Here is a 13,480-nt window from a genome sequence, read left to right on the forward strand (position 1 = left end):
ATGATGAATTAAACTAGGTATTAATAGCAAAGATAATTACAACAGTAATTAGTACTATTTAAAACTATTAAATATTCTTTAAATGACATTTGAGTTAAAAATAAAATTAAAGCAATTCTCATCCAACACTAGCATCTGTTTTAACAAACCTGTCTTATTTTTTGTGGGACCCTCGCAGTTGGCTGGGGATCCAACTGGCACTGCAAAGGCTGTGGGCAGTCTCCCAACCCAGCGCTCAACTGCTGTGCCACTAGGGGAGGCCCCAAACCTGTCTCTTTTAAATACAAGTCTTTTTACCTGCTTATGTCTGTGCAAGTGTCTTCCCCATTCCTTTTCCTAATAAACCTGTCCTTTATAAAATGTAAAAAATAAATAAAAATAAAAACCAAGTTTAAAAACTATATAGAAAATGGTGATAACCAAACTGTAAACATTAAAACTTTGAAAAGACATGTTTTTTAAATTTTTTTGAGTTTAATTTTATTTTTTTAAATTTTATATTCCCCATACAATTGCAACCCCGATTTTGACCCCAATCCCTCCTTCCCCTCCCACCACAAAGAGTCTCTGGTTCATAGTTGTTTGTTGATTTTGATTTTTTTCTTTCTTATAGTTATTCTTTTTCCCGGTCCATATTTAGGTTTTCTAGATTCCTGTTATGAGTGAGACCATCTGGTATTTTTCTTTTTCTTTCTGGCTTATTTCGCTGAGCATGATCCCTTCCAGCTCCATCCATGTTGCTGCAAATTGCATGTTTATCTTTTTTGAATGCTGAGTAATAGTCCATTGTATATATGTACTACATCTTCTTCATCCAGTCATCTATTTTTGAGCATTTGGGTTGTTTCCAAAGCTTAGCTATTGTAAATTGTGCTGCTATAAACACAGGGGTGCAGGTGCTCTTTGGAATTAATGTTTCTGTGTCCTTTGGGTAAATACCTAGGAGTGGAATTGCTAGATCATATGGAAGCTCTATCTTTAGTAGGTTGAGGAATCTCCACACAGCTTTCCATAGTGCTTGGACCAGTTTGCACTCCCACCAGCAGTGTAGGAGAGTTCCTTTCTCTCCACATCGTCGCCAACATTTGTTGTTGCTAGTTTTTTTAATATGTGCCATTCACACTGGTGTAAGATGGTATCTCATTGTAGTTTTGATTTGCATTTCCCTCACTGCAAGTGATGTTGAACATGTTTTCATATGCCTGGTGGCCATTTGCATTTCCTCTTCGGAGAAGTTTCTTTTTAGCTCTTCTGCCCATTTTTTGACTGGATTATTTTCTTTGTTTTTGTTGAGTCTCATCTGTTCTTTGTAGATTTTTGTGATCAGTCCTTTATCATTAGTGTTGGGTGCAAAAATTTTCTCCCAGTCGTTGGGGTTTCTTTTTGTTTTGGTTATTGTCTCTTTTGCTGTGCAGAAGCTCTTTAATTTGATGTAGTCCCAGCTGTTGATCTTTGCCTTCACTATCACTGCTTTGGGTGATGCGTCTGTAAAGATGTCTTTGAGGTGCATGTCATGTAGTGTTTCGCCTATATTTGAAAAGACTTTTTTAAAATTTAAAATGCTTGATGGTGATGATAATGATGATGGTGATTTAAGGAAGAGAGACAATCAGTGCCACAAACTAACAAAACAACAAAATAAGCATAAGGAAAAAAAGAAAATGAATTAGATAACCAGAATTTAGTAATTCAAAGTGAAAATAATTTAACATATCAATTAAAGAGCTAGATAGTTGAAAAATAGGATAATATAAGCCACCAAAGATCACAATTTAAGTTGGAAAAAAACTACAAATGGGAATGAAAGTAAACTTGTAATAACTTTAAACAAGAATGAAATTGAATTTTTTAAAAAGATTTATTTATTTATGCATACAAGAACTGGGGTATAGGCCAGAGGTGTGGAGGGTGAGAGGATTCACCAAAGACAGAGGACAAAATGGAACAGACAGATTGACTGAAATACACTGCTGAGGGGAGCAGCGGGCAAGTCAGGAGAGGTCTGCTGCGCCATGTGGGTCACCTCACTGGCCGGGGATCAAACTCGTGCTGCAGTGGCTGTGGATAGCTTCATCGTGCTACATCTTAACCCCTAGCACCACCAGGGAGGCCCCAAGAATGAAATTTTAAAATAAACTTTTATGAACTGAACATAGCATTTATTATTATGGGAATAAATGTGATGTGATGTAATGTAATCATTTATAGAAAAGTTGAAGAGTTCCATTTACATTATAAAAATATAATCTAATACCCATGAGTAAACTGATAAAACTAGTAATTATAAAATTTCTTAAAGTAGCACCTAAGCATTTGTCAAATATCTAGAAATGTGTGAGAAGTGTCTCATATTACTTGGTGCCTGTTTCTCGCAAAGTAAACCTCATGTGCTTGGCTCAGAGCAAGCATCCAAGCGTGGGTTATTTTTTTTAATGAAACAGTCTTAAATAGCTAATAATAAAGATAGTTTAGTGAATTGTAACCTAACCATGTAAAAACCATATGCAAATATTTAATTCCTTGGGGAGAAGAGTAATATGTATTTTTTAAGTTATTGAATAATCTTAGTTTTAAAAAATGTGTTCCTTTGTAGGAAAAAAAAGTGACATAGGTGAAAGATATAATGACATATAGACATTAAAAATAAGCATCTTTGGACAGTAGAAATAAAAATACTTTTAAATTAGGGACAGAAAGTGTTTAGTTATTAATTTTCTTACTTGTAAAAATATGTATTACTTTTTAACAAAAATAAAAATTTTAAAATAAAGTAAAATTTTATGACATAGGGACCGTGTTGGAAAATGTTTAATATGAATAATTATAAACCTGTATTTTTTACTAAATATTACCATGTAATTATGGACTAAGCTCACAAATAATAGTATCTGAGCCAAAAAGATATTAAAGGGATTGACCTCTGCTGTTGAATCAACCGGCAAGTATTCTCAAATTGTTCAAATAGTACATAGATGTGTGGCTGCAAAAAAGTGGACAGTCATACTTATTCTATGAGAATTTCTGTAATATCCTTGATTAATTGACTGACTACAGATTCTCTCCTGGAAGAAAATGTATGTTAAAAGCAAAATAGTCATTATTGGAATATATTCCAGGAAATTCATAATTGATATTTAATTTCTATTTGATATGACTTATCTGAAGAATTTCTTCTTGTTTCCCAGTTCCTGAGAGCAGAAATGGGCCAAGACTACCATCTAGCAAAAAAATTATGTCAAATGAGTAAGTAGAAAATACTTTTCCATTTTCTAATCTATAAAATGTAAGGTGACTTGTTTGAGCATTATATTATATATACATCTAGTGAATTTCCTGATAGTGTCTGAGTGATTCTCATAGTAAATCAGTTAATTGTCATAATTTAGATTTCTAGAATGCTTTTTTTTTTAAAATAGAGGCATGTTTTTATTTATTTATTTGTTTGTTTGTTTTTGTTTATACATGCACTGGGTACAGTCAGAAGCGCGGGAGGGTGAGAGAATTCACCAGAGCCAGAGCGGGGAACAGAGCAGGCAGAAGGACCGAAGTACACTGCTGAGGGTAGCAGCGGGCGGCAGGAGGGGTCTGCGCACCATGTGGGACCCTCCTCTGGTGGCCGGGGAGCAGCCGGGGATCGAACCTGCGCCGCAGAGGCCGCGGGCAGCTTCGCAACCCAGCGCTCAACCGCTGCGCCACCGGGGAGGCCCTCTAGAATGCTTTTGAATGTGGTAAATTAATTATCCCCTAACATAGAACTGTTGCCACCACTAGAAAATAAGTCATAATCTTTACCTTCATGATAATGGGTTAATAACTTTATGCCTTTAGTTTCAAAGAAGTTTTAGACAGTGCAGCAAAGCTTACTTAACATGCAATTATCTACAAATTCTTAATGCCTACATGTTCTAGGTACTGTTCTAGGCACTGGAAATTCAACAGTCAACAAGACAAATAACTGCACATTTATATCTAGTGTCATAAAGATAATAAACATATATATGTAGAGTGTCATGAGTGACAAGTGCTATGGAGAGAAATTAAGTGGAGAAGAAAGAATAGAAAGTGCTGGGAGAAGGCATAGCAGTTTTGAGTAGGATGGTCTCACTGAAAGACTTGAACAAAAAATTGAAGTTGAGTGAACTAGTCATGTAGATATATAGAGGAAGTGAGTTCCAGGCAAGACTAATAGTAACTGTGCTGAAGTGCCAGGGTACCTTACAAGGAACAGCAAGGGGGACAGTGTAACTGGAACAGAACAAGCAAGGGCAGAGGTTGTGGGCAGGTCATTGTGCAGCTTGCATAGCAGCCTCTCACAGTTTAAGAGCTTTCACTTTTGCTCAGAGGTGGGAAACTACTGGAGACTTTTAACTTGAGGGATGATATGATTAACTTTTCCTTTTGTCATTGGTCTTCAGTGGTTGAAGTTGATGTGCAAAAAGTTGCAGTGGGTCATTTTTGTTTAAGAGGTTTGCTCAATTTCTTAGATTTCAAAGTTGATGCTTTCATCAACTTTGAAAATATCTTGGCTGTTACCTTTTCATATATAACTCTGCCCTATTTCCTCTCTCTGTTCCATCCCTGGGCCTCCAGCTGTGCATAAATTAGACTTTTTTCCATAGTGGATATTCTATTTCATAGTCGATATTCTATTGACCTGTTTTTCAGTTAACTTACTCTCTCTTCTGCTATATCTACTTTACTGTTAAAACTATCTGGTGAGTTTTTAATTTCAAAGATTTATTTTCCAATTTTAGAAAGTCCATTTAATAATTTTGAATATACAAGCTCTCTGTTAACATCCACAATCTTCTCAATTATTTTGCCCATGTTTTCTTCTAATACATTAGTCATAGTTGTTTTTTCAATTGAGTTAACTTTGGTTTACAACACTGCATGTGATTCAAAGGCATAAAATACATGTCACCATACCACACCCACCATCAGACACCCATAGCCCTACACCAGAGTCCATTAGACCCCTCCCCACTATTTTTCCCCTCCCAATCTTGTAAGAAAAAAATAGCAATTCAACACTTAAACCTTTTAATAATAGAGTTCAAAGTATTAACTAGTGTTAGACTCAATCTAAAAATTGTTGAAGTGAAAATGTAGTACAGGAATTGTGAGGTCTGTTCTCACGTGACTCACACACAGAGTCCCTACTGTAGATAGAATAATTATTAAGTCATTGGCTATTTTTTAAAATACTACCTACTTTTTATATCCAGGTTTAATACTTGGTCTTGTTTAATCCTTTCAAGGACTTTTCACCTTTTGAGATATCAAATAAAATAATTTGATGAAAGCTATTTTTGTTGGCCTGCAAACAGAGACTATCTAATCAGAAGGAATCCTTAGAGAGAGTTATGTCCAATCCTCTATTTTTATAAATAACAAAACTGAAGCAGAGAAAGGTTAAGCAGCATACTCAGTATCACTTAGAACTAGTAAAACTGGACCTTGTCTCCTCCTCCCTCACACTTTCCTTCTCTGTGGTGGCTAGTGTAGAAGTGAGTGCTCCTGTAACTCTAGTCCCAATTCTGAGTTTCTAGTGGAACCCAATTGTGGAAAAATTTACATATTCTATTTCCATATTCATCAATCATTTTAGAAAGCTTCTGGCTGAAGCTTATAAAATATGTGCTTTGATATCATCACATATGCCAGTCAGCTTTGTCGCTTGGCCTTGCATTTGTGCCACATAAACAGCCAGTGCTCAATAAAATGCTTATTGATGTAACAGAAACCAGCGAACACACATTTTAGGTCAAGGGGGGAAAAAAAGTTTAGCAATCTATCATTAATTAATGGGGTTACGTTCCCTTATTTTTTTTAAAGATTATTTATGTACACAAGAACGGGTATACAGGCCAGAGGTGTGTGTGGGGTTGGTGAGAGGATTCACCAGAGACAGAGTGGGGAACAGAACAGACGGATTTACTGAAATACGCTGCTGGGGAGCAGTGGGCGAGACAGGAGAGGTCCACTGCACCATGTGGGTAGCTCCCTGGCCGGGGATTGAACTCATGCTGCAGAGGCTGCAGATAGCTTCATAGTGCTGTGCTTAACAAATTGTGCCACCATGGAGGCCCCGTTATGTTCCTTTGAAACTCATTCACTACCTTCCCTTCTTCCCTTCCTCCTTCCTACCTTCATTCCTTCCAACAAATATTTATTGAGCACCACCTTTATACCCAACAATGTGCTGGGAACTGGAGGGAAAACAGAAATGAGAGCCCACATGCTCTAAACCCTCTTGAGGTTGACATTAGATATGGTTAGTTTGATTTTCACCCCTAGTGGTTCATTCACTATCACTCTTCACTCTTTTCTGTCGGTGTCAAACACTGGGACCTGTATAGTCTAAAAGATTAGACTGTGGGAAAAGGAGATATGGAGAACCCTCAGTCAGGCACTGTGATCCAAGGAGCCAGTTGGGAAAGAATGGTACTCTGAAGAAGAAGATCGGGCTGATAGGAAACACAGACAGAGAGACCCAGAAATGGGGGTATGGGGTGGGGGCCATGTAAAGTATGATTGGCTATCCCTGAGGCAGATTCCCAGTCAAGGATGTAGAATGTGGGAGGCCAAAGTTTAGCAATGCCAAGCAAGTTCATGGAAAAACAGGTAGATACAGACACTGTTTTAGGAAGAAGGGAGCTCTAGTTCTTTGATACAAATAGGAACACTTGGCTGAGTGCAACCCAAAGTCTCTATAGTCAGAACAACAAACGATTTTTTTGTAAATCTAATATGGACCTAAAATAGTAATATAAATTCTTACAGTATAGATACCCTTTTAGCTCTTTCTTCTTTTAGCTATTCTATGGAATAGATAAAATATATGCATGTAAGCATAGTTTATGTATATATTTATCTATTTGTATACTGGGCACCTACTATAGGAACATTCTTGAATACATTCTTGAATTCTTTAATTTTTTAGAAAGATTTATTTTATTTATGTATATAAGAGCTGGGGTGTAGGCCAGAGGTGGGGGTGGGGTAAGAGGATTCACCAGAGACAGAGTGGGGAGCAGAATAGGCAGATTGGCTGAAATACACTGTTGAGGGGAGCAGCGGGCCAGACAGGAGAGGTCTGCTGCGCCATGTAGGTCAGGCCCTGGCCTGATCAAACTTGTGCTGCAGTGACTGTGGACTGGCTCATAGTGCTGAAACGTAATCCCTTGCACCACCAGGGAGGCCCTGAGGCACATATTATTAACCCTACTTTACAAATGAGAAAATGAGAGTTAACAAGGAGAACTAATTTATACACACAGCTACGAGTAGTAAAATCAGGATTAGATCCCAGGTCTGGCTTGAAAGTGTATGATTTCCTACTATATTTGCTTTTTCTCATTTAATTAATAAGCCTATATTTCTGGTCAAGTAGTCAGAGACTGGGAAAGGAGATACTTTCATGAATTAATTAGGTTTCCAGTGGCTCCTGTGGTTCACTATTTATTTTCTTTATTTGTATCTAGGGCAATTAATTTATAGGAAATAATACATCTTTGACCCTTCAGGAACGTTTTACAAATTCACTTTCTTGAATGAAGCCTCTGGTTCCGGGTGTGTTTTCTTAAAGTCCAATTATGGTATAGTCATTTATATTCTCATTTGGCTGAAGGGCTTCTCACATTGCACCCCAGGTGCCCATGGGATCTTTATCCTTTGTCCTGTCTTTTAAACTATTTGCATTGGGTTTTGCCAAGAAATTTTATCTATTGACAAAGGCTTGAATTTTATCTGTCTTCCACACAGTTTTTATGTAGTCCTAATATTTCCTTGACTATCTTCCTGTTGTCTCATGCAGAACTGTAGCTGCTCCATGCCATTTCCTGCTAGGCATTGGAGGCAGCCTGTAAAAGTGGTTTTTTATAGAGGCATGTTTTATTTATTTATTTGTTTGTTTGGTTGGTTGGTTTTTTTGGTTTATACATGCACTGGGTACAGTCAGAAGCGCGGGAGGGTGAGAGAATCCACCAGAGCCAGAGCAGGGAGCAGAGCAGGCAGAAGGATCAAAGCACACTGCTGAGGGGAGCAGCGGGCGGCAGGAGAGGTCTGCGCGCCATGTGGGACCCTCCTCCCATGTGGGACCCTCCTCTGGTGGCCGGGGAGCAGCCAGGGATCAAACCAGCGCTGCAGAGGCTGCGGACAGCTTCGCAACCCAGCGCTCAACCGCTGCGCCACAGGGGAGGCCCTAAAAGTGGTTTTTTAATGGTGCTGAAATACAAGAATCCCAAGTACTTTTCTTAGTTCATCTCATGATTGATTGTGCGATTTTGTGCCAATCAATCTTCCTATTTCACCTGTAAGAAGGAAAACTGTAGCTCACTCTTCTTGGGGTATATAGGGGGCAGGACTGGACACAGTGCAGGTTTTCTGATCCCATGCAGACCGGGTAAAGGAGGAGTCAGAGTCCTCAGTGGTTTTGCAGGTTTTTATTGGGGTTCAGCGGGTATGTGGCAGGCAGGGGTGCTGGGGGGCTGGGAGGCTGGCAGTCCTCCCAGCCCCCAGCAAATCTTCACTCTATCTGGGCTCTCTGGTGTTCTCTGCTTTTGCTTCGGGCTTCTTCTCTTTCGGCTTCTGCTTCGGCTTCTACTGCTGCTGCGGACGTCCCCGTGACGCCGCCCTTAAAAAAAAAAAGCACAGTCTTAGCTCAGCTGAATCCCATCTACCCATGCCCAAACCCTATTCCAGGTGCCCGCCATCAGGCATGCATTCAGGACAAGGATCCATCATCTATCCTGATGGCGGAAGGCCAGAAAAGCCTGATATTTTCTTTACCCTACAGGGTACCACACTTCTGCTCTCAGCCAATGAAGATTATATATACACACACAAGCATTTAGTCCTGAGCCATCTTCTTCATCAGTTATAATACTTTTAAATGTTAAAGAATAATAGCCTTAAAACCAAAAAGGTTATCATTATAGGCCTAACACAAATACAGATATGTCTTCAGAAGAGATAGTCCATGTAAAGTTTTCTGTTTATTTTTAAGTAAAATAAATCACTCTATCCTATTTGCCTAGACAGAAAATGATGAGTGCTTCCTGCTTGGTTGTTTCTATTCATGTATCCCATTCTTTAAAATCTTGAGGGCTCCAGCTTTGTGCCAGGCACTCTCCTAGAGATGCAACAGTGACGGGACAACAGTGTGTCTACCGTAGACTAGCCCCCGTCTGAAGGTCTTAGAGCCATATGGACTCAAGACCTGCCCCCTGCTCCTTATCCCAGCCCTTTAACCAGAGGAAAATACCCAGTGAATGCTTAGAAAGGAACCAAGCCTTTCTCTAAACTCAGAAACATTCCAGGAAATAGTAATCAACATTCATTTAGCATTTACCATGCACCTAGTATCACTAAGTACTTTATCTACATTATCAAAATAGTTTGGTGTGGTCATTAATATCATAGATAAGGGAACTGAGATACAGAGATATTAAATATTTTCCCCAAAGTATCTCAGCTGGACTGTGGCAGAACCAGAATTCACACCTGACAGTCTTTCTTTTGGGCCTACGCTAGGCTCTGTTTATGGGCCCAATTTGAGAAACAACTACTAGGATACTAACTACTTATACTAGAAGATTCTGTTACCTTTTAATAAGCCCTACTAAGTTGTGAAAGAGTAAGAAGACTTTTTTTGATTCTTTACCTAGAGTAGATACTGTGGGCAAAATTTGAAAGATACCTTTTTCCTACTCTGAATTTTGACAATTGCCAGCAGTTTTTGTTAAACCACAGGAGTAACTGATCTCATATTCCAATCTCATGAAATAATCCTAATTCCAAAATGAAGCTTTCCAAAATGTATTCCAAGGCATATTAATTCAACATTTCCCTTTTTAAAGATTTATTTATTTTTGCATAGAAGAACTGGGGTATAGGCCAGAGGTGTGGGGAGTAAGAGGATTCACCAGCGATAGAGTGGTGAACAGAACAGACAGATGACTGAAAGACACTGCTGAGGGAAGCAGCAGGCAATACAGGAGAGGTCTGCTGCGCCATATATGGGTGTAGGGTAGGTAAAAGGTATCAGGCTTTTCTGCCCTCCCGCCATTAGGGTAGATGAGGGAACCCTGTCATCCTGAATACATGCCTGATGGCGGGCATCTGAGGTGGGTACACCTGGGCTGAGAGACTAGACTTTTAAGGGTGGCGTCACGGGGATGCCAGTAATAGCAGAAGCCGAGAGAGAAGCAGAGCCATGAGAAGAGCAGAGAGAACGTGAGAGTGAAGATTTGCTGGGGGCTGGGAGGACTGCCAGCCTCCCAGCCCCCGAGCGCCCCTGCCTGCCTTGTACCTGGTAATCTAAATAAAAAGACCTGCAAAAAGCCACTGAGGACGCTGACTCCTCCTTTACCCGGTCTGCTGGATCATAGAAAACCTGCTCAGTGTCCATTCCTGCCTTTTACAGTGGGTTAGCTTCCTGGCTGGCTTTTGAACTCAGTTCTCAGCAGTGATAGTGCTGAGACTTAACCCCTACGACACCAGAGAAGCTTCCTAATTCAATAGTTCTTAATAATTGTCCCACTAAAACAATTCCATGGGAATAATAAATTTGGGAAACCACATTCTCCTCTCTATAAGGTTCATAGTAATTATAAACATATTAATAGATCTATAAAATCCTACATTTTTTTCTTTACTGTAAATTTTTACTTGGTTAACGTCATTAAAAATAGTTTCCCAAGTATGTATTAACATCCTAAGGAACTAGTATCTCAAGGAGCAAGCTGGAAAAGCCATGCCCCAGAAAGAGTCTTAGACACAGAAAAGATTTAAACTTTTAATGGTAAGCATGTTTTAGTCAGAGTTACAATTTATAAAAAGTTACTTTCATTAAAAACCTTAAATATGTATAAATACCTTCAAGTTCCTTAAAAATATCTTCTGAGCAGGTACATAGTTATATGACCCCTTTGGCATTAAATTTTATATTATTGGAGTAGGAAATAAAGTCTTTGGCCAGGTGTGTCAAGATGAAAGCCATATGGGGTGAGGAGGTCCTATAAGCCAATGGGGCCTACTTGAGCCATCCACAATTATCTTTATTCTTAGACCAACAGTACACAATATTCCAGTGCCCCCTGTGGGCCATCAAGATATTGCTCAGGAGTAACATTAAATGGATGCTACAGTATTATGAAAACTCGTAAAGGCAGTAAGAAGTAAGAGACAAATCTGTAGAGCAAAATGTGAAAAAGTAAGTTAAGTGATCTAGAAAGCTCTGAAACAAAAGGTGTAAATCTTTCTGGGCTCTGGGATGTTGGTAATGCCAACAAGTCTAAAAAAATCTATTGGTATGGTCCAAAGGAAAGGTGGCACATTCACATAAAAGATCAGCAGAAAGGAATAAACACTGCTAAAAACAAATGTTCTAGCAAAGAGAGGAGAATGATAAATAGTTGATGACGAGGGTGTGAACTAGGGTAAACATTTTCAGGATGAAGATAAAGACTAATCAGTTTTCCCTATTTGAAAGATGAGGTTTTTTTTTTTTTTTAATTGCATCTCTAAGATGGAAGAGCTTGCATTAAAAAGGGGAGGGGGGTGGCTCCCTGGTGGCGCAAGGGGTTAAGTCTCAGCACTGTGAAGCTATTGGCAGCCAGTGCAGAACGAGTTCAATCCCCGGCCAGGGAGCCAACCCACATGGCACAGGAGACCTCTCCTGTCTTGCCTGCTGCTCCTCAGCAGTGTATTTCAATAGATCTGACTGTTCTGCTCCCCACTCTGTCTCTGGTGAATCCTCTCACCCCCCTGCACCTCTGGCCTTCACCCCAGCTCTTGTATGCATAAATAAATAAATCTTTTTTAAAAAAAGACAAATAACTTAGTTCCTTTGTGTCCTGATGAGACCTTTAGCAAAGGATGTCCTGTAGACATTTGGTAAATGGGATGAGATAAGGAGTGAACAGGCCTCTAGGCACACAGTTTTCTCATTAGCAAAGTCTCCATATTTTGCAGGGGTTCATACTTTGATTGGGAATGGTTATGATTGGGAGCACATTTGCTAGGAGCCAATGATGAAGCCTCATAATGTTGGAGATTGCATTCTTTCTTGGGACAGGAAGTAGAAAATGTGAGGATTATGTCTCTCACAAAGAACCTAAGATAAATAAAGCATTTTATTCTATTTGCACTTAGATATATCTGTGGTATAATTATTGGGGTTTATAGCTTTGTGCATTTTTACTTAAACTGATTGACAGTTTCAATCTCATTCTGGGAGCCTGTTTGCTGAAATACTTTAAACATTAATAACACATTCTGTTGTCCATTTTCAGTTCTAATCTATGAACCAGAAAATACAGAGGCCAAGGAGTTTTTCTCACTTATTGAAGAATTGTTGCTGATGGGTAAGTTTAAAATGCCTTCTTTATCACAGAACTCTGCATAGTCACTATTTAAAAACCCATTATCCCAGGAGAGTGGTGAAATAAATTCCCAGGAAATGGTTAAGAAAAGGCTAAGTGGTTTTCTTGAATGTTTTAATGAAACCATCTTGTCCTCTGTGCTTGGGGAAGATGACTCCCTTTTCTCTGTGGAGCGGAACCACCCAAGCAGAGCAGGCTCCTTGGGACCAGGCATCAGGCGCCTTCAGAAGAGATAGACTGTGCTAATCACTCCTGTGTGTTAAAGGGGTTAGCCTGCAGTTCGGAAGAAAGCCTGTGTCCACTAAATTACCCTGAATCTCATTCTTATTCTATTTAAGAATTACCTTGACAATAGTAAAATAATATTTTATAGACCTATGTTTTAAATTTACTTTAAATCTACAAACATTTTGGGCCTTCTTAGGTGGGGCAGGTGGTTGAACACAGTGCTGTGAAGCTGTCCGCAGCCTCCACAGTGCTGGTTTGATCCCCGCTGGCCACAGAAATACACACATGGCAGGGAAGACCTCTCCTGTTTCACCCGCTGCTCCCGTCAGCAGTGTATTTCAGTCAGTCTGCCTGTTCTGTTCCCCACTCTGTCTATGGTGAATCCTCTCCCCCTCCTGCACATCTGAACTGTACCTCGGTTCTTGTATAAATAAATAAAAAAATCTTTAAAAAGAATCCACAAATATCTTTATGCTAGTATGAAGATATTTCTTCTTTGTACCACTATTTTGATCCTACATACAGTTAGCAAACAGTCATTCAGTTTTTATGTTCCAAAAATATGTATTTCTAGTGGAGAGAGAAGCAAGGAGAATTTCAAAGGGTGGAAATATTTAGAAACATTTTAAGCAATTTTCTTCCTTTCTGTGTCAGAGAAAGCTCAGGACCTTGAGGAAGATGAAGATAGTGAAGATGACAGTAGCCGGGAGAGTGAAGGAGAAAGCAGTGAGGATCAAACTGAAGAAAGCTCTGATGAGTGTGAAGACAGCTGATGAAAGTCGCCATCATTTAATTTCCATGTTATTTTCCTTACTGCATACCAATCAAATAAAAAGCAGCAGTTTTTTAGTTTAATTGTTCTT

At 39.2% G+C, this 13,480-nt stretch overlaps 1 protein-coding gene across 5 annotated transcripts in view; it reads left to right on the forward strand.

Moving 5' to 3' along the window:
* ERICH2 (glutamate rich 2) overlaps positions 1-13,480 on the forward strand; it is a 100,253-nt gene extending 86,773 nt beyond the window's left edge. For all 5 annotated transcript variants that reach the window (XM_037523513.2, XM_037523511.2, XM_037523512.2 and 2 more), the window contains 3 exons: positions 3,186-3,243; positions 12,300-12,371; positions 13,272-13,480. In XM_037523513.2, the coding sequence (XP_037379410.1) occupies positions 3,186-3,243; positions 12,300-12,371; positions 13,272-13,390 (249 nt within the window). In that variant the 3' untranslated portion in view covers positions 13,391-13,480. The remainder of the gene's footprint in view (positions 1-3,185; positions 3,244-12,299; positions 12,372-13,271) is intronic.

The sequence above is a fragment of the Talpa occidentalis genome, unplaced genomic scaffold (genome assembly GCF_014898055.3).
Source record: "Talpa occidentalis isolate TD23 unplaced genomic scaffold, MPIMG_talOcc4v2.1 talOcc4.3, whole genome shotgun sequence".
NCBI lineage: Eukaryota > Metazoa > Chordata > Mammalia > Eulipotyphla > Talpidae > Talpa > Talpa occidentalis.